At 46.5% G+C, this 27,322-nt stretch overlaps 2 protein-coding genes across 8 annotated transcripts; one reads left to right on the top strand and one right to left on the bottom strand.

Annotated features, from left to right (window-relative positions):
• Positions 1–1,177: 1,177 nt before the first annotated feature.
• Positions 1,178–26,211, bottom strand: LOC134093638 (transmembrane and coiled-coil domain protein 3-like). 7 transcript variants are annotated; one of them, XM_062546808.1, is made up of 4 exons: positions 25,809–26,211; positions 4,996–6,032; positions 4,633–4,768; positions 1,178–2,609 (listed from the first exon to the last, which is right to left on the bottom strand). In XM_062546808.1, the coding sequence occupies exons 2-4, from the start codon at positions 6,030–6,032 to the stop codon at positions 2,304–2,306; spliced, it is 1,479 nt and encodes a 492-aa protein (XP_062402792.1). In that variant the 5' UTR covers positions 25,809–26,211; the 3' UTR covers positions 1,178–2,303. The 7 variants fall into 7 exon arrangements, with proteins under 7 accessions (XP_062402792.1, XP_062402788.1, XP_062402790.1 ...); XM_062546804.1 differs by lacking the exon at positions 25,809–26,211 and adding an exon at positions 23,913–24,038; XM_062546806.1 differs by lacking the exon at positions 25,809–26,211 and adding an exon at positions 22,150–22,392.
• commd9 (COMM domain containing 9) lies at positions 25,589–27,321 on the top strand. Its single transcript, XM_062546812.1, has 6 exons — positions 25,589–25,675; positions 25,947–26,072; positions 26,199–26,338; positions 26,453–26,487; positions 26,647–26,750; positions 26,914–27,321. Exons 1-6 carry the CDS (start codon positions 25,625–25,627, stop codon positions 27,049–27,051), a joined length of 594 nt encoding a protein of 197 aa, XP_062402796.1. The 5' UTR covers positions 25,589–25,624; the 3' UTR covers positions 27,052–27,321.
• Position 27,322: the final 1 nt, after the last annotated feature.

Below are 27,322 nucleotides of genomic sequence, written 5' to 3'. Positions count from 1 at the left end.
GCAGATAACACTTGCTGGCACCAGGAGCCCTGCTCTTCTGGTCCTGTGTGTCAAGCAGCGCTCGCCTGCATATCTGCCATCCAGCACACAGTCTCAGCTGACAAAGACCCTCAACCTCACCCTCTCTCTCTCTCTCTCTCTCTGTCTCTCACTCACACAAACACACTCACTCATGCACATGCACGTGCACACACACACACTCAAACAAACACACACACACACACACACACTTGCACATATTTGCACACAAACACACACACACACAGTCACACCTACATACACATGCCCACAATCACACCGATACTAGGACCAGTGGGGCCAGTTCCCACACAGCGAGTTAGATTGTTGCCAAGTGTGTTTCTCACTACGTTGGTAATTTTCACTTGGATCCCATCCCATCCCTGTGAAGGAAACAGCTGCGAGGCAAGGTAAACAGGGCATGGCACAGCACAGCGCATTGTGTGTGTGTTTTCCATGGCTCTGCAGGGGCGGAATACTACCACGGAGGTGATGTTAGACTGGCTATATTTAATGCTTTTGGGTCGGATTACATCATTTGGGTCGGTCAGCTAATGAGGATACTTTCATCTGATGAAGGTGCTCACCCAGGGCAGTGTTGTTTTGATAGAAAAATTACACAGCATGTTTAAAGCCACTATTGTGAAAATTGAGTCATCAAGATAATTGGATCTCTGAAACAGGGCATGCTGACAGCAGACTCCCCACATTTTGATGTTGTTTGAAATAAAAAATCAGCGAAACCTTCATTGTTTGTCTATTAGGAGTGATGAGTAATCAGTCTTGGCCAGTAAACAGAGGCTAAATATGGCAGGATGGATGTAGTGGCGCAACCGTGCTTGGCCTCACCAGTGGTGTGCTAGCACCCCTTAGTGGTGACATGGGGGAAGTGACAGGTGTTTGTGTATTTCTGCACCAACACTAGTCATTTCTTTAAAAAGATCAAATCAATCTTACGTGTCAAAAGCCATAACTTATTTACATATGGTCTGTAAGACAAGGTGAATTATTATTAAGTATTACTGAATTACGGGGGTTTGCTATATAAATTGGATGGATGATATTATCCTGTAGTAGTTTATTTGTATGTCCATTGGATATTTTGTGTTGTCTTGGTTGAAGAACATAAACATCCAACTGAAAAACACAACAAACACTGTTTGCTTAAAAATTAGGCTTATATTTAATTCTGAATTTCCACAGAGATGTATAAAAATACTCCACAGGCCTGAACAGTCCAGAGGTAATGTATCACAGTCGTAATAGTAAACGTTTCCACAGGAAGCCCGCTCTCCATCTCACAGACGTCAGGCCATTCACCTGACCAGTAGTGACAAGTTACAGCTCCGCTTCAGTGCGTAAGGTCAGTTTACTGGTGCTCCGAAATCTTAAAACACTTCTGCTGGTCTACTCTGGAGAGGTTGTTTAATGAGTTGACCAGAGTAAACAAAGTATCTTTGAAGTGTATTTTCTTTGAAGTGTATTAAAAACTGTCTTTGCTTTGAAGCGTACTTTTCTCTCTTCGTCCTAGTGGGGTGAGCTTGTGACGCACCACTGCGTGCAATGTAGGTTTGAGTCCAGTAGGTGTCCATATAAGGACAGAAGAGATCTTCACAGCACCACCTGAGGCTAATGTTAGCCCCCCTGTTAAGTAACATTCAAACAGACTGGAAATCCACCTAACCCTTCGGGGCTGTCTCTTTGCCATGTAGTTTCCATGACTGTTTGATTTTTAAAACATAGTTTAAAAAAAGACATGCATATAATTCCATCATAATGTTAGTTAAAAAAGAAGTCTAAAAAAAAGGTAATCGATATTGCACGTTTCTCAACTGGTCCAGTCAACGCAGATGCATACTGACACTTCCGATCTTGCCCTAGAAAATAACACATCTCAACTCCTGGCAAAAGTAGAGAGGAGAGAACATAGATGAGGAGACAGAGAGGATAAGAACGGTGAGTGTTAGCAGGATAGAAAAGAGTTAGAGAGAAATAGAGAAAGCTCTATCACATTATTCATGCCAGTGTCATAAAAACCCTTTCAACAAGAGCGTTCTGGAAGTGTACCCTCCTCCCAGTCCAGTCCAAGTCACTGGTCAGATGTCCTTCTGCACTCTCTGGACTGGACAGGAGGCATTTCTTCTTTAGTGGTGGCGATACCGCTGCTTGCTGTTGCCTTCATCATGCCGCCATCTATCCCCATAATCCTTAATAAGACCAACAGAGTGCAACCGTTTCTTTTTCCTCCCCCCTGCCCCCCCGCCCCCCCGCAGAGCGCAGTGCTCTCAGGTGGGCACCAGGAGGCGCTCCACGGCGCACTGCAGCTGCTCCCAGTGCTTCCAGCAGAAGGCCAGCAGCAGCAGGCCGAGCGAGGTGCCCAGCACGTGCAGCCGGCTGCGCAGCATGGGCGCCGTGAACTTGGCCGCCGTGGAGACGCACACCAGCACCACGGTGGCCAGCGCCAGCAGGATGTTGATGCAGCGGCCCAGGAGCACGCGCGCGTCCCCGCCGCTCTCCCACTGGACCGTCTGCTGCTGCTGCTGCTGGAGCTCCAGCTTGAACACGCGCGTCTGGCACGACTCCAGCGCCTCCTGCCGCGCGCGGAGCGACAAACAAAGGGTTAAAAGAGACAAAGAGTTAAAAATACTAGAGCCAATCAATAGTCACCTTGACAACAAGGCTAAGTGGTTAGCTTGACAACAAGGCAGAATGACACCAAAGCCACTGAATCACTGCTACTGACATCTTACTTTGCCAGAGTAATTAAATTAGACATGTGTATACTTGTAAAGTGGGTCTGAGTACACATCATTTCTGTTGCTGCAGCTAGAAATCTGCAGTTGTACTCTGCACTGAAGGTACATTTGTTTCTCTGCCTCTAAAGACAAATGTGTTCAATTCACAGGTTAAGAATAGAGCAGATTGAGGCAGACCTGGTGAGAAATCAGTACAAAAGTGGGGCATAACAGGGACCTGGGGGAAGGGTGCATAATATATCACCATAGTCACATTAGTCACAAATTATATTATTATTGCATTGAATGCTAAAATATATGTGCATTAGTGATCCATCCAAAACACTTGATTTAGTGGGTAATAGTCTCCTCCTGCAAAGTATAGGTTTTAGAGAGCCTGTAATGAATTGGTTTTCAAGCTGTCTGAGAACTCAGTGTGTCGATAGACAATCTTGCCTGGAAACCAGATGAATCTGAGAGCTCATTGTATTTACTCTGGCAGACCCGTCTGGAAACTCTCCTACTGAATATTCACACGAAAATCGTTGGGGCCAATCACAATTGTTCATAAGAGTAGGAGCAGGCTTCACTCAATAGTTCTTTTACTTTTAGAGTGCTGACCAAATTATAAGCTACAATTGAAAAACAGGGAAAAAGGCTGTGGAATAAATGGTGATTATTTATGCATAGTGCGGTCTTTTTTCCTGTTTTTCAATTGTAGCCAATCACAATTGCTCATCCAACATGGACTGGGAATTTCCTAACTGCTGATTATGCCTCTTGGAAACTGAAAATGGCTTGACAGGGTCAAAGCCAATTTTCAATCGAGAGTTGACCCGTTTTAAAAGAAATGTAGGATTTTTTGCTTGTTGCCTACTGACTGTAAGGTACTTAACACTAGATGGATCTCTCAGAGGATGGCCTCTAAAAAATACCTTAATGTTATGTAGTCAAAGAGTACACTCTGAGGTAGCATCCACTTTTGTTTAAAAGTGTTAGTTTTGCTCATGGCAGGCTATGGCGATGATGTCATTTAATGCATCTCTAGCTAAAGATAGAAAAGATAGATTTGATCCATCAGGCTGCTTTGCAGTTTGACAGTGGTGCCAACACCCATCTACACCATTGCCAACTATAGGAAGTGGTGTCTTGTCATTGTCCCCACCTCCTGAAAAGAGCTAAGCGGCATTCACAACAAGAACGATTACGATAACGATAACTATAACCATAACTATAACCATAACCATAGCGATAAAAGTGTTCACACTGACCACATGAGAAAAGTCTCTCCTCATGTTAATGAATGTGATGGCTAAAACTTGTTGGGCTCTGATTGGCTTTTTATCGTTCTCAAAATGGGTCTGAAAGTGATCCCCAATGACATCGTTCTTCATGTTGTTATCGTTATAGTTTATGTGTAAACGTCGTCATTCAAATTAAGGAGAGCGATATTTGTTTATAGTTATCATTATAGTTATCGTTCTTGGTGTGAACGGCCCTTAATTCTGCCTTTTGCAATGCACGTTTGGAATGTGCTGCAAGGCATCCTCACTGTGACACATACAATCTGGAATCTTAACCATCTTGTCACATGTTCTAAAATATTTTCAACTTCAGTTTGTCAGTCATCAGTGTGTGCCCTTATTTTTCATGACCTATTTTAGCTACTAATCTATGTATGTTGTGTGCGGGTGGTTTTTTTGGTGTGGCCCCCATACTTTTAACATTTTATTTTACTGCCCATCTTGATACGGACTCGAGTTGGAGAGACATGGGAAAATGAACTGATGAAATAAAAAGTGGCGGCGCTTTCACGTCATTCCTAAACATTCATTCCTTTACGAGGTGATCAGAAGAACACCGGTGAGTGTTAACTTACCGTGAGGTCTCTGGCTCGCTCATTTGCCTGGTAGGCCACCTTCTCCTCTATGCTGGCCAGAACCTGCTTCAGATTGGCCATCTCATGCTGGTGGAGCTCTGTAAGGTCGTTCAGTTGATCCTCCAGTCTCTCATATCTATCAAGAGAGAGAGAGAAGAGAAGAGAAGAGAAGAGAAGAGAAGAGAGAGAGAGAGAGAGAGAGAGAGAGAGAGAGACGATCAACATGGAGATGGAGATTAGTTTTTTTTCCCAAGTTATGAACAGTGATTGTATGTATCCCACAGCTGCCTGATTAATTAATTAATACCACATATGAGGGCAGTTAGTGGTTGTTGAGTGAGTGCAGCAAAAGCCATTGCCTACCTGTATTTCTCCTCCTGCAGCGTCTGTGTGAGCAAAACATAGTCGCTCTTGAATTGGTCCTTCAGGGCCTCCATGTCATCGGCGAGGCTGGACTGCGACTCGCGGATCTCCCGCATCTCCTCCAGCAGGAGGTCGACGCGCTCCTGGCCGTCGGCCGGCCCCGAGAGGGGGTTCCCGTTGCTGTCGGCCGACACGGAGGTGCCCGTGGAGCACTCCTCGTCGTCGCTGGGGTACTTGGGCTTGTCCACCATGTTGGCGCTGCTGCTGAGCGCCCGGCTGGCCTCGCCGCCCTCCTGCTGGAAGCCCGAGGGCACGTCCAGCGAGGTCTTGAGGTGGGCGATGTTGTCGGCGCTGCCGAACTTGTTGCGGATGAGGTTGGCGAACTCGCGCGGCTTGCTGAAGAAGAAGGGCGGCGAGAGCGAGACGCCGGGCCCGATGGTGCGGATCTTGTCCAGCGTCGGGTGGCGCCCGCTGCCCGACGTCATGTCCCGCAGCTGCTGCTGCTGCTGCTGATCGCGCTTGCTGCCGGGCGAGTCGTCCTTGACCGCGTTGGACGGCGAGGCGTTGCTGGACGCGTTGGACACGCCGGACGTGTTTCGCCGGAGGGGGGACGGCGAGGAGTTGGAGGTGTTGTGGCCGCCGCTGCTGCCCCCCTCGCAGTCCTTCATGCGGCGGTGGTACTGCTCCAGCTTACGCTGCAGGTTGGCGATGGTCTGCGTGGACTTCTGGTGCTTCTTCTCGAACACCTGGCGGATGCGCGCCACCTGCTGCTTGTCGGCGCTGTTGACCAGCTTCAGGTACTCGGCCACGTTGGCGTCGCGCGCTGTCTGCTCGATCTTCAGCTGCTCGGTCACCTTGAGCGCCTTCTGCTGCAGGCCGCTGAGGCTGGCGCGGCTGCGGCGGAAGTCGGGGAAGAGCTCGGCGTAGGACGAGGCCGACGAGGCGCTGCGCTCCAGCTCCAGGTGCGTGTCGGAGCCGCCGCGGCGCATGGGGGGAACCGGGATGCTCAGCACGTAGCCGCCGTCGGCCTGCTCCATCTGGAGGAGAAGCAGACGCCCACACACACACACACACACACACACACACAGACACACAGACACAGACACAGACACAGACACAGACACACACACACACACACACACACAGAGAGACACACACACGCAGACACACACATACACACACACACACATACACAGACACACACACAGACACGGGTTAGTGGTTTAACAGGTTTCTGATGCACAAGGTCAGACTACATAACAGATAGCAGAAGGTTGAAGTACAACCCTGCTGCCTCTACAGTAGCTCCTCGAGAAGCTCACATAATATGTAATCTTAAGAGTATAAATTGTAGTCATTATCTTTGTTTACAACAATTGTCTGTGGTCAGGGAATGTACAGTTGGAGATTTGAAAGTCTGAGATTCCTTTCACTGCAAGATGATTGCTTTTGTGATGGTGTTCAACTCACTGGATGGGGATTTTGGAATAAGGCTGCATAATTCAGTGCCTGACAAGAGTTACACAATATCACCTCTACAGCTAGTCTTTTTCTTTGAGACAAAAAAAACTAAACAAAACATAAGAAAACAAAACAACCCTTTTCCCTTCAGTGTATCGCTGGAAGCTTCGGAGAGACTTGACGTGCAGCCTCAGAGTGAGCGTCTGCCGAAAAAAGGAACAGATCACGGTGTCAAAGGACCACGGCACTCAAACGTGTTACGTAAAGGCCAGAGCGTTTTAGCATAGCATACCGTTTCATAATAGCACCCCTGTATCCCACAGCCCCCCCCCCCCCCTCCCCTTTTCCATCCCCCGCTCCTCTCCTCTCCTCCACCACCCGTCCTTTTCAGGGCCGTGCAGACAGCACAATCAGAGACCTCGCATCTCGGGCTCGGGCAAGTTCCACTTTTATAACCGTCTCAAGGAAACGGCAGTCAAAGGAGGAAAGAAAAAAAACATCCTGTTTTCGCGGCCATTGCCACTGCTGGTGTCTCCCATTAGCACACAATGTATCCAGCTCGCGGCACGGAACGCCCCGGTCCACGACCAGGTTAAGCTACTCCACAGACACAGCGTGATAATGAGCCCCGAAACATAATGGCATTCTGGAGGAAATCCACTCAGCCTCCCCCACCTCTCTCTCTCTCTCTCTCTCTCTCCTTCACTCCTTCCCCCTTCCACCGCCGTCTCCTGTTCTTAGTCTCTCTTTCTCTCTGTGATGCCTTAATTGTCACAGTTGATTTCCCCCTGATGAGATTTGTTACCTAATACCAAGGATTTTGACGCTATGCTGCAACAGGGCTTTGTGAAACCTGTTTTTTTTTCTCTCCTTTTTTTCCAAAAGGGCACATTGTTGAGGCTTCCGTATCGACCTATCCATCTCCCTGAGATTATTGCTCTGTGTCATATTATCAGCAAACATTCCAAGCTGCCTCGCAATTTATCGCTGATGGGTGCACAATGCGGAAGACTGTGAAAACCATTCCAGGCCCATCAAAATGATCTGCGAGCACAGTCCACATGCACTGGGAATGACCCCTCTAGCACAAACAAGACACTTATGTGAGAGCTTGCCTCGCACAGCCATACCATGAGCGTGGGCATACGGAGCACAAAGAAGGCTCTCTGAGCGCTCCTCCGTAGGGAAGGAGTTTTTGGGCTCGCACATGTCTGGTACCTCCCTAATCACATTAGATCGTCTGAAATCATGTTACAGCGATAAACTAGTAGGACCGAAACGGTGTGTGTATCCTATCCTATCCCTAGAGGCAGCGGAGACTTCTAGAGGTTGAGGTCCTCACATTAATAGCTCTCCAGAGCCTCTGGTGCGTTAGCCATCAACACAGATGGGAGTCTGGTTAAAAAGTTGTCAGCGTCGGGTACGGCGGGTAATACAAATGAGGTCTGTGTGCCCAGCAAACAGAGTACGCCAGAGCTATCTGAAGGGTTGGAAAGGGCAAACATAATTGAGTGATATCGCCTGAAAAAAGGCCACTATTGTGCATGTAATGAGTGTCAGTGTGCTCGAGTGCAGGTGTGTGCATGTGTGCATTAGAGATAGAGAGAGAGAGAGAGAGAGAGAGAGAGAGAGAGAGAGAGACAGAGAGAGAGAGAGACAGAGAGAGAGAGACAGAGAGAGAGAGACCAAGGCCAAGCAGTGCACTTCCAGCCCATGTGAGCTTAAGAGCACATGCCTTGTTCACCATGCACGGTGCAGATAACTGACGTCAAAAACACACAACCTCGGTTAATGAGTATGAACACACGGGTCCACGCCCAATAAAAAAGGTCAGCTTTTACAAACTCCTCAGGAAAACACTGGAAATCCTCCCCAGTAAGCTCAAAGCCGTTTCCCTCCGTGTTTTCTATTGTTGCAGACCTGGGTGTGGCGCCGTGTTATTTGTTCCTCTTATTTACCTGCACCTCCGTCCAGACACAGACAGCGGGTGCAGAGCAGTGCTGCACACTGAACAACACAGTCCTTGTCCAGTCGACCATATTTTTTATTCTTTTAGGTCACTTTTGGTGCTAATTAAGGATGGGGTACATCCTTATGGAAAAGGGCAGTGATTAATACTTGATTAAACAGTTGGGTGATTGACTGCTATGGACTCACAGGGTGATTTGGGTGAGTCATAGCAAACAGTAGACTGCAATGTGAGGAGTGAGTTCTGTCCTGCACAACAGCAAATAGGAACACTGGACACAACCCAGCTGAAATCAAGACTACTGTGTGTTCATGAGGCAGAGAGAGAGAGAGAGAGAGATTTCAGACCAGATTGAATGATAATCAGATTTTCTAATCAAGTTACTAATCCGAAACTAAATGTGCTGGGAGCGATCATGGAATCCACTGGTTGTTTTGGAGCGCCCATAAATGGGCTCTGGCTCCTGCTTGCATGTTTCTCTACATCTGCTTCCTGGGCCTGTCAGCTGTGAAGATCAGATCACAAGCCGTGGCAGGATATCCATCATGAATCACCATCTTACCGATATCTGGAGCGTCATGTGCAGACACATCCATTTTCAACTTCCACGGGTCAAATGAACTCACAAAGCCAAGCGTGTTGTCTACAGAGTAACAAACCCCCTAACCCTGGGTCAACAGACATATGAAAATGAGAACATTTCCTTACGTATACAAAACATTACAATGAGCAATTCATGGCGTTGCACCCAAGAATGTACAGGGGCCAGACCACATGATGTTAAACATGTCGTGAGCCTTGCCCTTTGCCTATGGCAGCTGGAGCTATGGTCATAGTTAAAAGGATAAACATGTTAATGTTTTGACAGGTGGAAGAGAGGGCCTTGCACTTTGGTGCCAGGCAAATCTTTTCGAAAAGTTGCCTGCTGACAAGAGTGGCCAAAAGTTATTTCCGTCCTTGGCAAAGGTTGTAGCCCTCTCAGGTCTGTGAGCGGGAAGCCACCGAAGGAAGAGAAATTAAAAAGTCGCGGACGAGGCAGGAATGCCAAAGCCTATAACGCTCTGTTCCTCTGGGGCTAGATGGCGAAGAAGGGGGCCAAAACCACACACACACACACACACACACACAGGATGTGACTTCATGAGACACTCCTCAGTTGATTAATGCAATACGGCTGATCTGGAAGGAAGCCCAGAGCAAAGAGAGTGAGAGGTGAAAGAGAGAGATGGAGAGAGAAAGAGAGAGACAGAGAGAGAGAGAGGGAGAGACATAGACAGAGTCAGAAAGAGAAAGAGAGAGAGAGAGAGACAGAGAAAGAGAGAAAGAGAGAGATATGAGGAAAGTACTTCAATATGGAAGTTGAACATCACATCAGCAGCTGCAGGTCTGGAGCTGAGCTGGTATATCCAACTGGTGTAAGACAAGGGCATTAGCAGGGCAGCTATGTCCTCTCACAGTGACCCCCCATGGCGGGGGTCAAATGAGTCACACGTGGGACAGAAGAGAGTGAAATGACGGCAGGACTAAACGTGCTGTCATCCGCACATTTTCTTTCTTTCTCTTCTCCTTTCTTGCCCCCTTCCCCCCCGTCTCTCTGACTGTCTTCTCATAAAACACGGGCGAATCTGCCGGCTAACTGGCTAACTTCAGCCAACGCAAAAGCACACCAGTGCTGCGTCTGCAGGGCGGTGGGCAAATACAACGTCAGTTCAGACAACTTTTTTTTTTCTGCTGAGTCAACACGGCGCAGCGGTCTAAAAAACAACAGCAGCTGAAAGAGGAAATGAAACAGCTGACCCAAGTGGCACCTCAGAAGGAGATGAGACATGCTGACCACCGACACTGAGCTCGGTAATGGCAACATAAGACAATACTCTCCTGCCAGAGCAGACAATGGCTGCGACATTACATTAAGGCATTGTAACAGATGCCTCGCCATGTGACAGACCAATATCAAATCAACGGGTCTGTAGATTGAATTAAAAGCCCATCTCTGAGACGTTCACTTGTCTCTCTCTCTCTCCCTCCCATTGTCTTTGCCTCTATGGGGCTGTCTGTGTGTCCCTGATCCCAATATAGCCATCTTTCAATTCAAATATGAGCCTTATTCTCATGAGGAACATGCTGTGGGTCTTGACAGCCTATTCGGGATGCATGGTGCACCTATTACATTCAACTTTCACAAGTGTTGAGACTCCCAAGGCGCACAAGCCCACAGAAGCCGGTCTTCATTCAGGATTAGGCCGAGGAGTCCGACACGGTAATTTGCGTGATAAGCTGTAATTTATTCACGAAGGCGTGAAATCATCTCGTTAGCGCCCGCATCATTGCCCGATTAAGGCTGAGGGGGAAGGGCGACGCATCCCCCGACATCTGTGTCATTTCAGGTCGGCTTCACAGCCGGATCCGTTACCAAACCTGACCGTTACGCTTGGCATGGCTCGCACGGCCCTGGGAGGGGACACGCCCGCCCAAGGGGATAACTGCCACTGCACAGAGGGGGTGGGTGGGTGAGGGGTTGGGGTGTGTGTGTGTGTGTGTGTGTGTGTACAGTATGTGTTTGTGAGGTATTTGAATCCAAGCATGTGCTCTGACATAGGGGCATGCATAAATTGGTCAAACATGGGCGAGCGAGAGGCACAAACACCCACCCACCCAACACAAACACACACACACACACACAGGTTTGGCCTCTATTTAGACATAGGGCTAACTCATTCTTTTCGTCTAGTGTTGAGACAGTGATGAAGTCCAAAAGGGGGACAGGAGTGATGTCGAGAGTGATGTCGAGAGTGTGTGTGTGTGTGTGTGTGTGTGTGTGTGTGTGTGTCCTCAAATAACCTGAGCAGACAGGACAGACTGGGGGCTACGACACGTAGAAGGAGGCTGAACAAACATGGCACATGACTACCCCTCCATCCTATACTGACTGAATCAGGCCACCCTAACAGCGGGAGTGGGGGAAGGTTTAGGGTTGACAGTGAGAGTTTACATAACCGCTGGCTGACAGCACTAGGCTTTTCCGCCGCAAACTAAGGAGGTGAGATGGGCGCCATCGCCAAAGAGGCATCGGGCCGTTCCGAGCCTCCCTCGAATCTCTTTCAAATTCACTCAGGGGTATTTGATGGTGATAAGATGGATGAGGCTTCCTTCATCACCTTTCAAAGAATGCAAATGAACGCACAGATAAGCTATCACTGAAGACATCAACTTGAGCACATAGTGAAGTCAGATGACAGTCACATTTGCCTGCGTTGTCATTGTCCACACTTCAAAGCTTCAGGATAGATGTCAATGATATTCGCCATTCAAATACAAAACCAAACAATGCAAGAGAATAATATTACTAAAAGTTATTATAGAAGCAGTAGCAAAAGCCAGCCGTGCCCTGTGGAATATATTGCCGAAGCCCATCTGCATTCAAATGACTTGTTCAATAAAAGCACATACAGTATCTGATAATGTCAGCTGTGTCAGGAAACCCATTTCACTGCCGCCAATCCCTCATTTTGGGATTTTCATTTCCACAATGTCACCAAACCGACGTAACGGATGCATTCTCCCCTGGGAAGTGAATAGCACCGCCAGCCTCGACCTCCCAAGCACTCGCTCTGGCGCGGCGATCTCAAGAGACAGGCTCACGACAGTGATTACATTTATGAAATGCCTCCAACTGATGAAATTTATGGTCATTAATGTGTAATTTCTGTGTTATAATTCAACTAACCAAAAAGGCCTCTTCAATTTACATCTTTAATTCTGTGGAGCCAGACATCTGTTGTAAAGAGACAAGACAGTCCCGTATATTACATTACAAAGATACGCACATTAGTCAATGGCCTGGATATGACTGGAAGTAATGAATGTGCTTATGGTGCTTAGAATTCTCTTCTAATCCAAGGAAGCAGTGCAAAATCCAACCAAAAACAGCCATGGCAAAGGGTGCAGCTGTATTTTTTAGCATTACACCTTCTGAGGACCCAAGGAGACTAGTGCTTACTTCCACCAAGAGGAAAAGAATGCAGCCTTCCATTGTCATTCTCTATAGCAGTCAGGGTCAAAATGGCTTTAAACACTAACAGCTATCAGCATTCATGCAGCTGAAAGGCTCGGGGTAAGCCTCTCCTTGTGGAATGTGATATACACAGACTGTGGCTTGAGAGGAGGCTTTGAGGAAACACAGATAAGTTTAAGAACAACAGACAATCCTCGGCCAGGCTGAAGGTTCTCTCAGATGATCTTCAGAAGGCCTTGCACTGGGAACTCGGTGCACAGGCAAGTGCACGTGTGGCTGGCACACACACACACACACACACACACACCTGCCTGCCTCAGATGGAATGAGTTGATTTCACTGTGCAAGAATTCCAGCAAAGCCACACACACACACACACACACACATGCCTGCCTCAGATGGAATGGGTTGGTTTTGTGGTTGATTTCACTGAGCAAGAATTTCAGCAAAGCTGAATAGCGTCTGTTGCTTCAGATAAACTATATGTTGCCAAATGAATGATTCAACAAGTTCAGATACATCTACAGGCCCTTCACACACAAAACTAGCACGCCCTTCACACCAACACCAAAACTATTTAAACTTCTCTCACTTTATGTCACACTCACAAGCTGGTTGGCAGCTTGGCCACAAGTTCACAACAACACAAAAAAACAGAACTGAGATGCCACTTCACAGTGCAGCTGCAGCAGAGCCCTCCCTGATGTCCCCATGAATTACAGTTCTTCTTAATCGTAACGGCCATTAAAATGCTATTTTATGCACCCTGCTGATAGCACAAAGCAATTCGGTTATTGTAGCGGTAATGGAGGAGAAAAACTAAATGAAAGTGAAAATGATGCTAATTTGTTGTCGAAATGCACGCGGCTATCATAACTAGCTGAGACAGTCGACTCTGTGGGACGCGCTACTGGATCCTTTCTACGCCATAACCTGGTACCACAGTGACCCTCACGATGCGCCATCAGTCTAACGGACATCTATGTGCAGAATGACCCTCAGAGATCTATTTCGGTCGCTCACTTCAGCGCACTTGACCAGCGGACGGAAGGCATTAGCCAGTGAGGAAGGGTGAGCGCTGAGCATTAAATGAAGACGACACACACATCGGGGATGTACATGTAGAATACTAGACAGTTGGCAGATGGGGTAACGTGTCCTCTTTTCAGTGAAGGGGCTAGTGGTGCGCTGGTGGCAGTGGTGTCTCTTGTTTGCTCTGTGAGACGAGGCCTGTTCGGGTGATTCTCTCCCCTGAGAGCCGTGGATGTGCACTGATGTCTTGAGACTAACACAGCGTGAAGTCCAACTGCCAATGTCCTCAACGGTCGCCCGAGGAGAGGCAGCTTCGACCGGCCCGACCGACCGAGCTCCGCAGAGAGCAGCACAAACCCACACATGTACACACACACACACACACACACACACACCAATGCCCGAAACAGAAAAAAAACACAGACTAATAAACGGGAAGCCACAAACGAGCATGCTTAAAAAGCCAACACGGTGACTAACCCAAATCCCCACTCAGTACCTAAACCCAAGCCAAATCAAACATAACACACACATACACTCACAAACACACACAAACACTCACACACAACACACACACAGACAGACAAACACACACGTGGAGCACACTCCCATGGATTAGCATTTGTGTTTGAATGGCTGCCCTACAAAGCTGGTCTGAACATGCAGCTTTAGGGAGGCAGGTGAGGGGAACAGCTATTAGCCGACCTGCCGGCACAGCCTGTAAAACCTCAAAGTGACCTTTCCCAACAGGACCTCCTTCTCTTTTCTTCCCTCACCGGGCCCTCTATTCCCTTCTTTCCTCTCCTCCACCCTTGATTTTCCTGACTCCTTCCTTCGCTCTTTCTGTCTCTCTCCACAGGGCGCTGATTAAGGGAGCTGTTTACAACAGACTGAACAAGACCCCCCCCCCTTACACACACACACACACACACACACACACACACACACACACACACACACACACACACACACACACACACACACACACACACACACACACACACACACACAGCCAGCATGGATTCACACCACCCAAGGACAGAAACAAATAGCAATGTATTTCTCATTTATCTGCCCGAGGCATTACTGCCTGGGCCCTTATGGCACAATTCTCTAACGCAGCTATACCATGATGGAAAAATAAACCCAACGACAAAATGTCAACACAAGAAGACGTGAGATCTTCAACTCCAAACATTCACGGCCACTGATGATCTTATAACCGACACAGAGGTAAACCCTTTTATCGGGATATGGATTCCTCCACCGTAGACTGTGGCTCTGAACACAAACCGTTTAATTGAACTGTGATTTAACGAAAGTCCCATTACCTGCCTGGCTTCATCCAGTAACCCATTCCAATCGAGCCAAACCAGCAATCCATCTTTTTCTAATGGCTTTCCTGAACAGGGCACTGAGGCAGTCAGACCTGATCGGTTACAGGCTAATTCACAACATTCTCTCTCTCTCGCTCACACTCTCAGTCAAACTGAGCCTTTGCCTGATACACAGAGAGAGATTCGACTCTTGTCACCAAGTAAGGCAAACACGAACCACCCAAAAGAAGTCTCATCAGTTTGTCTGGTCCCCTCAGGGAGGAAGATGTGATGCAGCAGTTTCATTTGAATTACCCCATTCTCGGCAGATCGGGCCTCCTCAGAAGATGCATAGTTACTCGACCAGGCAACCGTTTGCACCTCCTCTTGCAGGACTGCAAAATGAAACTTGACACACAAATGTACGCACGCACGCACATGCACACGCACACGCACACAAACACACACACACACACACACACACACACACACACACACACATACACACACAAAAACACACACACACACACACACACACACACACACACACACACACACACACACACACAAACACAAACACAAACACCCATACACACACACACACACACACACACACACACACACACACACACACACACACACACACACACACACACACACACACACACAAGCCCTGCATACAGAACATCAACCTATTACAGCTAAGGCAGCAGCACCCCCATCTCCACTGTTGATCAGAAAGAACAGTAAATACTCATCAGGCCAAGCAAACAAATCTGCTGCTCTGCAAAGTCCATTACAAAGGCTCCTGGCGGCATTAATCTGAATTGTGTCGGGCTCGCGCCGCGGCATGTCAATGATTCGACCAAGCGTGCGTGGGCGTGGGTGTACGCGATATATAAAAAAATAATGCTAACCTCATTTCTCTCTCACCTCGCCTAACCTGGGCCAATCCGGGCAGTTTTACCCCCAGTCTGTTTAGGCAACCAAATGTTCAGTGGGAGTTCAGGGATTTAGATAGTGACAGCTGAGGGCAGAGCTGGACTGGATTGAATCCAGACCGCAAACATAAATGCAAAGAGAAAGAGAGAGAAAGAGAGAGAGAGATAGAAAGACAGAAAAGAGGGGTAGATTAGATACACTTTATTAGATTAGAATGCGTTCTGTAGTCTCTCCCCTTCCCCCTCAACTCCTGATCTGGAAATCTGCCGATTAATTAAAAAACAAATCACGCTTGTGAGAAGGAGCTGTTGTCAGAGGAGTCTGAGGAGCCGCTGACGTCAGCAAATTAGTGTTTAATAATGCTGGTGTTCACGCTTCAGATGAACTGATGGAGACTCCAGGATGGAGAACATTCCCTTAGTGTGAAATGTCGTCATCGGCCCATTCATGATTAGGGGGCAGTGGCTGAACAGTGGTCATGCTTCCATGTAGATATGCCTCACACATACATAAAGACACAGACACACAGGCACACAGGCACACAGACACACACAGACACAGACACAGACACAGACACAGACACAGACACAGACACAGACACAGACACAGACACAGACACAGACACAGACACAGACACAGACACAGACACACACACAGACACACACACACACACACACACACACACACACACACACACACACACACACACTTCCTTCTTCAGAAGCAGCAAACTTCACATTGGCAGCTCATTGCCAAACAGGTTTTTCCCTTGGAAGGCTTCTCAATAAGTAGCCTTCAGGAACAGGCATACCTCTGTGTGCGGGTCACCTGAGCCCTTCGGCATCCCGCGTACCAAACCTGGCCTGGCTTCTGCTCCACGCACGGCTGCCTGGAAAGCACCTGCGGCTTGTTTTGGTGTGACTCATCGTGCGTTGGGGCTTACCAGGCTGGACTTTATGATAAGCTCAGCAATTTGAATGGCTCTTGAAACTACACATCAGGTTTCAGTGCATACCACACAGCTAGAGTGATACTGAATGTGGCCCTTGTGATAATTGAGCAGTTCATTCACAGACTTGTGAGCACATTTTTTTTTTTGTTTTTTAAGCTGTGGGGGAGTAAAAAAGGATCCTCTGCTCGTATGCTACACAGAGATAGCGTCAGCCAGCCACATACTGAGCACTATCACAGATCTCGCTTTTGAAAGGAGCAGGCTGCATTGAAATCATAACTGATGGCTAGGAAGAGGCTTTCAGCGTGCATGGCTGCCTTTTATCTCAGTGGGAAAAAATGGGGGCTCGCTCTGGAGGTGTCACAAATCTTAAACTGGCATTACGCTTGGGAGGGCTATAAACATGACACACTGGCACACAGCGGGTCTTCTCCAACTTTGAGAACAATAGAGCTCTCCACTGACTGTTTGTTGTCCTCACAAATACGAATGTTGGAAGAAAGAATTACACAAGACCAGTCGCAGCAGCGTTCAATATCAAGTTTAAGGAATAGAGAGAGAGAGAGAGAATGAAAGAACGAGAGAAAGAGAGAGAGAGAGAGCAAGAGAGGAACAGAGAGGGAGACAGAGGAAGCCTTTGACGGCCTGCTGCTTCAGAGAAACCAGGCCCTCAATCCTCAGCCCTCCGGCCAGCCTCCGCATGTCCCTGGCCCAAGCTCTCTTGCCCTCTCCCCTGAGGAGCTCTTTCATCTTGCCCTCGTCATCTCCAGCCTCCACTAGAGCCAAGACTGGAGATCATATCAACCCAACCGCCTTCCATAATATGGCCTGCACACTCCGTGAGCCAACCTCCTCCCCCGCCATCACCACCCTCCCTCTGTAGCAGACTGCTTCTACGTGATCTGAATGTCTCAGAACAACAGAGGCGGCAGACTGAGGTCCCACTACTACTGTACATTCGTTTTACGAGAGCAAAAGTCGGACAGGTTGCTCTTGGTCAGTTCACTGCAAAGGTGCACAGGTTGATGGCTTTTAGTAGGCATCAGGATTGAACATTAAACTGCAATGAGGAGCTAAAGGACCCATAATCATGACTAAATACATGAGAGGAAGCAAACTGTTGCCCTGTGCCTTGGTGGAAGCCTTTGAAGCGCTGGTTTGGATGGCTGAGTCACCCTTTAAAAAAAGCCTCGTAAGCCCCAAGTTAGCACATGAAAGTCCATGCACTGCCAATGACATTAGGTGCGTGAAACGGTTTTGTTATCGTCCCGGGCAGCACTCGCAGTGGCGGCTGCTCAAGCATGCAGACAGCACAGAGTGACAGGCAGACAGGCAAGCAAGCGCTCCGATTCTGTGCCGGTGCACTGAAATAGCAACTTAGGATACATTCAGAGAAAAAAATGACTGCCCTTTTCAATGGAATGGAGTGGGAAAGAGCTGCTATCTGCAAAAATCATTCCAGCTGATAAAAAGATCACACATTTTCAGATCTCTAAGCCAGTCTGTTTTGCTCTCAAAATATTTCCCCTAGTATGGGGGGAGGAGGGGCAGACAACAAAGCAATATGCCTACCCTGTAACAGCAAAAAGTACCACACATACAATCCAGATAAACTTGCTTGCAGCTTTAAAGGCATGCACACACCAGTCGAAACCATTTGCTGTTGAAGCCTGTGGCATGACTACACAGCGCTACAGGCAACACAGAGTCGAGAAACCTGCCCAGACCAGTTGAAGCTGTGGAATGTGAGGCTTAATAAATGGAAGGAGATAAATCTGTAGACCTCAGTAAATCAGAGAGGAGCCGGGGAGCAGGGATCCATTGATGCCTCGAACGTGATAAACAACCCAAATGTACCAGCAAAAAGTCGCCAGTGAGAGAGGGAGACACTCTTAAATCACACCAGCCCCTCTCTCTTCCACTCTTTTCGCTCTCTCCCTCTCTCCAAATCTGATCAATATGCATATGGATAGTACCATTTGAATTAAGATAAATCTGCGTATGGCTTTGGCACTACTTCAGGTACAAAAGAGAGGGACCAAGAGGAATGGACAAAAAGCTTAAAAACTGCAAGCGAGGCAGGTTTTTGTCTCCAAGACATTTACACTCTCATACAACAGTTAACGAGCGCTAATAAAAGCATTGTCAACGCTGAGAATTTTAATCATGGCCCCTCCAGGCCACCATTACCGGCACCAACAGCTGGGGGCAACAGAGGAGAAAGACTTCCTCTAAAGACATCCACCAAAATGTCTGTAAACACACACACACACACACACAGAGAGAGAGAGAGAGAGAGAGAGAGAGAGAAAAAACAGAACAGAACAGAACAGAACTGATTAGCCAGTTGTGTTATTGCCTGGCTCACAACCTGGCCGACAGGCAGGCTTAGGTTTTTATGTAAGAACTGTTTTAATGAGGTTGTCAAAGTCCCTCCTCAACAGTGCCTTTGGTTGCAATTCTGTCATGCCTTCTGGTATCAATATGCTAGTCTGTGGGTTTGAATGGTTCTCTGTAGAGGATTGTAAAGTCATAGGAAGACAGGAGGATAGCCCATGTGACATGTGGGGAAACATTCAAAACATCATGGTCTCCTTTCAAATCCAAAAAAACAACAAAGTCAAGCTTATGCCCATGACGTTTTGTGCTTCAATTATACACATACCAGAGACCACTGAAGAGTTAGCGCAGACCGTGCATTATTAATAAACTTGAGTGTTTTGATATTACACACGGTTACTTGTCAAAACACTATTGTTTAAGAAGGGCAGAGGAACACAAGGAGGGAGAGAGGGAGAGACACAGAGAGAGAGAGAGAGAGAGAGAGAGAGAAAGAAAGAGAGAGAGATGGAGAGACACAGAGAAGGAGAGAGAGAGAGAGAGAGAGAGAGAGAGAAAGACTTTGTGAGTGTGTCCGTGTTCCTCCATGCCAGAGAGGGATGATTCTCATGTGGGATGACACGCTGGGTGCCTGCTCCGCTCAAAGTGCACAGACACATACACAGAGCAAAAGAGAGAGAGAGAGAGAGAGAGAGAGAGAGAGACAGAGAGAGAGAGAGAGAGAGAGAGATGAATGGAGTTGAGCTGACAAGGCACTGGTCTACAGCATCTCTCTCTAACATCTCTGCTTCTCTGTCCCCCCCATAAGCCCACAGCTTTCTATCTAGACAGCCCAGATTACACCCTCCAGGGGAATACATTCCTCCCACCCACTCGCTCTTGTGAGTAGTGTAGAAAACACACAGCCTATATCACACCCACCCTCACCCTGCTCCAGGTCAGGTCTCATGCATGTGCACAGCTGGATGGGCCATGAAAAAAAACCCCTATCATGAGCAGCCAATAGGTTGTGCATAGTTCGTCAGTAGAGGGCCCCTTCTAAACCCACCCATTATGGGACACTCCCTCCTCCTCTTACTAGGAAAACAGCCCTATGAACTAGAGTCTTTCAGTGGGGGAGCACAGACAGCCTGGGCAGGTAAATAACCCAGAAATCCATGAAGACCCATACAGAGAGTCTCTCCTGAACACACACACACACACACACACGCATGCACACACACACACACACACACACACACACAGACACACACACAGACACACACACACACACACACACACACACACACACACACACACACACACACACACACACACACACACCTACCAGCAGGAGTTCCCATGAGAAAAAGGAGGCCTCCATGCCAAAAGACGCACAAATCACATTGCGAGCTCTAGAGAAGATGGTGACCTGGGTGTCGACGGCCCCTCTATCTCCCCCATGCCTGGTCAATAAGGGGCTTCTACTTAATGCTGAGTGACCTCTGGCTCGTTCCCAGGGGCCCCGTCTGACAGCCCTGGCCAAATAAACTAATCAATAACCTATTACCCTGCGTCACTGCTCCCTCTGCTTCGAGGAACGAAGCATGGCAGGGCTGAGTGAAGTTTCAAGATGGAGAGAGAGAGAACAAGAAAGAGAGACAGAGAGCGAGAAAAACACAAGGAATTGAGAGACAAAGACAGAAAACGAAGCCAATTATGTCTTCAGTGCTCCAGACAGTCCTCATTGCTCTTGCATGTATAAAGAAAGGCTAGCGAGTGACATCCTCCAACCTTCATTCTTTAATAATGACACTGGCCTAGTTGAAGTGATTTCACTGATGCCTGCACTGTTGCCTGGCCTTTGGAAATGTTAACACAGTGTTTAGAAAGGCGCTTGATGTTGATAATGCAGGTGGCTTGACTAAGGCAGGAATAGGGCCTCCATGAGGCAAAAAGTAAGACATTAGACAAATCAGCATTGTTGCATGAATGTTACATCACGGGCCTCTCACCCCACCGTGGCTTTGAACTGAAGCTGGTGGCTGCCAGCACTATGTCTGAGTCTTTGGTTCCAAAATTTGAGGAAACTTCCCTTGCGCAGTGCGACACCATGTGCGATGAGATCAATCAAGGCCTTTATACAAGTTCCGGGATGGTAGATAGTCTGAGCTCTCTCATGTGATGTCAGGGCCATTTAGCGCCATCATTCATAACTAAACCCCTCTGAGCAGCAGACGTCTGGCACAGAGCTGATGTACAGCACAAACGAACAGAGAAAACAGAACGGGGCTAATGTGTCTGGAGTAATTATGGCACTGCACGCTATGACCCTTCAGGGACTCTACTGACTCTCCACGAGCCCACAAACCACAAGGGCCATCCAATCCCGTCCAACGTTGGCATACATCAACCAACTGGTGACATGACTTGGGGCTTCAAAATATTGATGAGAGCTGTGAGCTCTACAATCTGTTGAGTCAAAGTTGCTCTTCCTCGGTGAATGATGTGCTGTGATGATGCATGGGCTTACATGAAATGATGGCACCTCTCAGATGCCAATTAGGATTTTTATGACATTTCATTGAGAGAATCAGCCTCACTACTGAAGTTAGGAGTCTGCTAAAAAAATCCCTTGATGTGTCTTCTGAAGATCTCAAATGAATAAATGTACAGCTTGTCCACTAAATAGGATTAGTAGAGTATGTAGTCAGGCGGCTCTTGGTCAGTTCACAGTGTTAAACCATTTGAAAAAACACTGAGTAAGGCAATGTAAACATGAGACTCCTTTTAGGATCTTCTCTAAGACTGACAGCTCTTCGTAACGCTCAGAGAACATCGGATAAGATATTAACCGAGGGGTTGAGAAATGTAGGCTATAGGTCTATAATAATATCTCTTTTTGATGGATACACACGGCTAGACGACTGACTTAGTTCCACATATGCCAAGGGTTAAGCCAACGACAGAGCAATACGCGTATTGTTCTCCTAACCCATAAGGCTTAATCAAGTGAACAAGTCAATGCAATTTTCTAGCATGAATTCCATAACAACACGGGTGATCGTGACTGTCACAACCTCTCTAACTTTCTCTCGAACACAATAGCTACAGCAATATGGGTACCAAAATCAGACCAAAAACTTACCGCTTGCTCTCTATCCTGCTATTAGGCTATTTCTTCACTTCTTCTAAAGTTCTTCCCTTAACGGAGACGGCACTTGACATTATCTGTGTTTGAAGCTGGCGAAACTCATCGTGGTAAAATACAGTGAGCAGGGCAACTTACGTCGCATTCGCAAACTGTATGTTATCTGGCTACATTCTTTCACTGCTGCGCTCAACATCAGGCTCATTCGCTTCCTCGGAGTTCCAAGACAATGTGCGACTCACCACGCCCATTGAGCCCTGTTAAGGGAGAAGAGGCGGGGTTAACATGTTCAATTTCACAACCAATGGCTTCAGCTGCAGTTATGTATCTTTCTGAATGTGGTGCTTTTAAACAATAACTGCTAGAATGTGTAAAGAATGCGAACAGGCATAGCCTACTTTTTAATATAGCCTACAGTCAGTGGGATCCATGGACATGGTGCGCCAGGCTAATCATATGGGACTTAAAGATTCTGCTCACGCTGAATGGAGACTATGCTGTCTCCTCGATTTTACAGTTGAGCTCTGACCTGTTTGAGGATAAGAGCACGAGCTTAAAAAATGCCATTTAAATTGAACATTTGAAGCCTACAGTTGCGTTAAGACAGCCACTCGGGGAATGCAGACAAATTACAGCCTATGCTTCCTCAAACTTTTGAAAACAATGCAAAGGAGTAGGTAGCCTACTCATTTCAGAGCTACATGTATGACACCAAAACTCGAATCATTTGGTTTCATTGAAAACAAGATTTGTTCTGAGATCTCGTGACAAATGGGGCAGCCAGGTACCTTGTCAAGTTCTAATGTAACCTATTTTGATTATGAAATCTGTCATCATGAGCATGACATCAACAGCAATGCAAAAAAAATAAAAAATCAAAGTTAAAGCCAATGCTGCAAAACATTAGTCTGGCTATCACAAAACATTGCACCAAATTTGAGTACATTACATTTGACACAGTGTCAATGTCTAGATTACAAATATAGTCTTTATTTTGCCTTTAGGTCGAAATGGACAGTAGACTTACTGATTCGGTGATATCAAAAACCTGTTTTAGATGAGTGAGTGAAACTAAGGTACAATAGATTGCCAACATCTAATTAAGGATAGCTTTGATTACCCCTGTAAACACCAAGACATGCTGAGGCATGCCATTTTGTAATATGGGATGTCTTATTTTTCTCTCGGAATCCACTAGCTACTAGCCTAGACATCTAGACGCACCCTACACTTTAAAGAACAAATTGGCAACAACAGTTTTAGTAACCCCGGTAGCTTAATGGGCCTATCATGCAGCAACGACTAATAAAAAATTACAGCTGGTTTAAAATAGCTGATCCATTAATGCTTTATGAACATTGTGTAAACAAACAATGAACAGGCAATGGAAATCGAACTATTCTTGGCATTCAAATTAATTATTCAGCAAGTAATTACACATGAACAATGAGTGAGTCCAGCTTTCTTTTAAACTTCCTCCTTACAAGATATCTGACACTATAGCTTAGACAAACATTGTCCACTGCCACCAACCTATCTAGATGCCTGACTGCAACTGACAAGGCAGTCTAAAATTAATCTAAAATAGTCACGAAGAGATATATAGTCAAAGCGTTGTATTGTAACAGACACCGAAAACACTTCAGGTTCCTGTCTCTTGCTCAATGCATTGAGTAATTGTACCCTTTTTACACCATTGTCAGCACAACAAAATGACACAACATGATCCCTGCCTTGGAAGAAACAGACAGAAAACTAACCGTAGAAAGAACCATTTCACTCTCTTGGCTACATGTCATTTCAAACAAATGACTGCAGTCCCAGATGTATAATGAATAATTCCAACACCACAACATCCTCGAATAAAACATATCAGCAAATGAAAGAACTTTTCTATCGGTACTATAGTGCTTATGCGACGGCCACTAGCCAACTGTGCATTGATGTATCAATGTGTCATGTTGTGTAATATTAATAGGCTTGGTTGTTGATAGGCCACTGTGGGATATCACCCACAGCAGGAATCTCTCCCGTGTATGAAGAAACACAACTGTATAATACGTTGCTACAGGACTATGATGCTTTCCAGTGTTTTGATGACCTTCAACAATTTCACAATTAGATTGTAGATTGGATGCACAAATCTTTGAGAAAATGATTACTGCAACCACCCAACTGAAGAGCGGTTACAACAGTTATGAAGAACTTTTTTGTCGGAGCAAACTCTTGGATTGTGTAATCAGATCTCCAGTGAGTTCCTGTGTGCTAGTAGTGCACACACTTTATGTGATTACTCTCTGCAGATATCAAAGCTATCCTCATGTGCCTCAATTAAACACAGAGATGAAAAGACTGGACTGATCCTTACACTATTTGTCTTGACTGTAGGCGTAGAAATATCTAGCAACTCCTACTCACTTGATAGACACACTTGGCCTATAATGAACAGCTGAACAATCAATTCTAATTAATCGTAAGAAAACCAACAAACTTAAAAAACATGAAAGGAGTCAGTCTCTCAGTTTTCCTTTAGACACTGTGAATCTTCAGAGACCAGATTCCTCTCCAGCTGAAGGTCACAATCTCTCAGAGAGTCTCTTCCTTCCTCCCTTTTATATATGCGACTCATCCTGATGAAGTAGCTTTACGATGTAGAGCGAGTGACTAGCCAGTGTTGCATACCAAATGTGTTTCTCAGCGCCACAGGGAGACCCCACTGAAAAGAGGGGGCACCCTGCTTCCCCCTCGTCCTTTATTGTCCTTGCTGAAGAGAAGACAGCCACATTATGTGAGCATTTATGTGGGAGCCAGATAAGCTGTGCTATACGAAGCCAACACAAGAGACCCTCTCAATCTACATAATGCTATTCGATGCTTTCCATTTTTCCATTCCAAACACACACTGCCACCTGAAAAGGCTAGACAGCTCAGATATCACATGTCAAAACAGAGATAGAACAGGAAGCAGAGGTTCCAGGTGGTGTCAGTAGGGAGGCTATGCAATATTAGGCCTACACACTCCTATTCAAAGACATAAAACTCTGATAATCACCATAGCCTCCCCTCAAGAAAATAAAAGTAGGCTACAGTATAGAAGGTGGAAAATAGCCTACATATTCTTGTAGCCCACTCTAAAATGTAAAACACTCAAATGTTTTTTTTAACAAACAAAACTAGCCTAGGCTATTCTGGTATTCTGGAAAGGACCAGACCTAAAGAAAAGGAAAGAACATGTTGCCTTAGAAAACCAAATTGCCTAACCACGGTCAGTGAGCATATAATGCAGCCAAAGCTCATTGAAAAAGAACTGCATCCTGCTCGTAAGTTGCTTAACTATAAAGATAAGTCTTGCGGCACTGCAAACATACTTAGTGTGTTAATAATGGTTGCGTTATTGAATTAACTGTAGTAAGACTTCATTTCCCAGTGTCCCTGCCCTCACTCACCTATCACATGACATGCACAATCCAAGATGGCTACACTGTCAGAGGAACACTTCTCTGCTTTGCAACTTTTGTTGAAGGTATTTAGAACACTGTAACATTACATATGCACAGGCTATATGAATATTGGAGGAAATGCTGTCCTGATGTATAATCGATTGATATCAAAGAGGAAGCAGTCGAGACAGACCCATTATCGATGCGAGATAGTACCTGGTTTTCGTCTCAGATTGATGCTCCTCCGAGAGCGATCTGACCCCGCGGACATAATCCTTTCTACAATAGTATTAAGTAGCTCTTTTATTCGCTGTTGTCATTTTGAATGGCTTTTATTTCTCTGATCGAATCCAGGCTCCGTCTAAAGATGCCGTGCGGCAGATGTGTGCCGACAGTTTCTCGTCCGGAGCTCCTGAATCACGGCGACTTGCAGAAAGTACAGCTGGAACCCTGTCCGTGTCATCGACTGAGGCCAAACAGGTAGGCAGCTATCAGAGAATACTTGTAATTTTCACTTTAGATATGCCTATATGATGATATTTATACGCGATATGACCGAGGCAATAGACTGCCCTGAACGGCGCTCTACTCCGATTTCTCTTACAGCTTCTCACAGCTCTCCACACGGTCGCGCATTACGTGGTGTTTCACAACCTGGCTTCACCCGAACAGATTCTGGCTGTCTTCCCAGACACCTTCCATTCCAGTCTAAAGAATCTAATTACAAAGATTCTGTTGGAACACAGGTAGGTAGCGCTTAGGCTTATTACAACACACAGTCTACTTCACTGGATAGTAAACTTGATAGCCTAACCCAGGTCAATAATGCTGTTTTTTTGCACCCTGTTTGTCATTACCAGCACAATATGGACAAATGAAGCTATTGCCAACCAAAGTAAGCTTGCACTATTTATGAAAACCTGTATCATCCTACCTGCATTTTCTTTACTGTCATGTCTGTCATGTTCTCATCCCACTGCTCATGTGTGAGGGGAGCCACTTTTGCCATGGCCTATGGCACTGCCTATTAATTGTTCGTGTTTCTGCCCTGCAGTTTCACTGCCCAAGCTAGTGGAGACGGACTGGAGGGTGGACATGAAGACTGCCTCAGACTCAGTCAGTCGCATGGCAGTTCCCACTTGTCTGGTAAACATGAAGGTACGAAAGGTCATTCTTCACAACACGATATGCACTGATCGTGGGGTGTACGTTTGAGTGAAGTTTAACAAATTTGATGCACAGTATGCTTAACTCCAGACTTGATTTTTGTCAGAACTGATACAACTGGATTCCAATATTGTACATGTTCTGCTTATTGTAGGTCCAGGACTTTTCCTGTGCGGGAGGCATTGACTCTGTCTCCTCAGTTACCATGGAGCTCAGTAAAGAAACGCTCGACACCATGTTGGATGGATTAGGTCGCATCCGAGACCAGCTGTCTACAGTGGCTGGAAAATAGACATTTTCCGACATGAGGATGGTGCCTTCAACAAGAGGCCTTTTTTCTGGACAACAATGAACTGCTTGTATAGCTCTTAAAATGTTCTCTCATGAGCATCATGTGTGGACATGGGCACGTACACACCCACCCACTCACCCCTACAGTTCCCTACCATTTTTGACTAAACACACAGGTGAATTTGCAACTGTCTAAAGTGGAGACATCACATTCCTCATTAGTTAAGACATGTATGTGTTTTTGTACCAGATCGATGTGAATTATTAAAATA

Source organism: Sardina pilchardus, chromosome 10 (assembly GCF_963854185.1).
Source record: "Sardina pilchardus chromosome 10, fSarPil1.1, whole genome shotgun sequence".
NCBI lineage: Eukaryota > Metazoa > Chordata > Actinopteri > Clupeiformes > Clupeidae > Sardina > Sardina pilchardus.
Note: the sequence above shows the minus strand (reverse complement) of the source record. Positions and strands in the feature narration are given on the sequence as shown.

Coding starts and splice junctions, on each gene's coding strand:
- LOC134093638 (XM_062546804.1), bottom strand. CDS start 24,023: ATGTTTTATTCGAGGATGTTGTGGTGTTGGAATTATTCATTATACATC. Junction 6,033..23,912: donor GTGAAATGGTTCTTTCTACG/GTTAGTTTTCTG, acceptor CTTCTCCTCCAG/ATGGAGCAGGCCGACGGCGG. Junction 2,610..4,632: donor AGCGAGCCAGAGACCTCACG/GTAAGTTAACAC, acceptor CGCGCGCGGCAG/GAGGCGCTGGAGTCGTGCCA.
- commd9 (XM_062546812.1), top strand. CDS start 25,625: ATGGCTACACTGTCAGAGGAACACTTCTCTGCTTTGCAACTTTTGTTG. Junction 25,676..25,946: donor CTTTGCAACTTTTGTTGAAG/GTATTTAGAACA, acceptor GATCGAATCCAG/GCTCCGTCTAAAGATGCCGT. Junction 26,488..26,646: donor TGAAGCTATTGCCAACCAAA/GTAAGCTTGCAC, acceptor TCTGCCCTGCAG/TTTCACTGCCCAAGCTAGTG.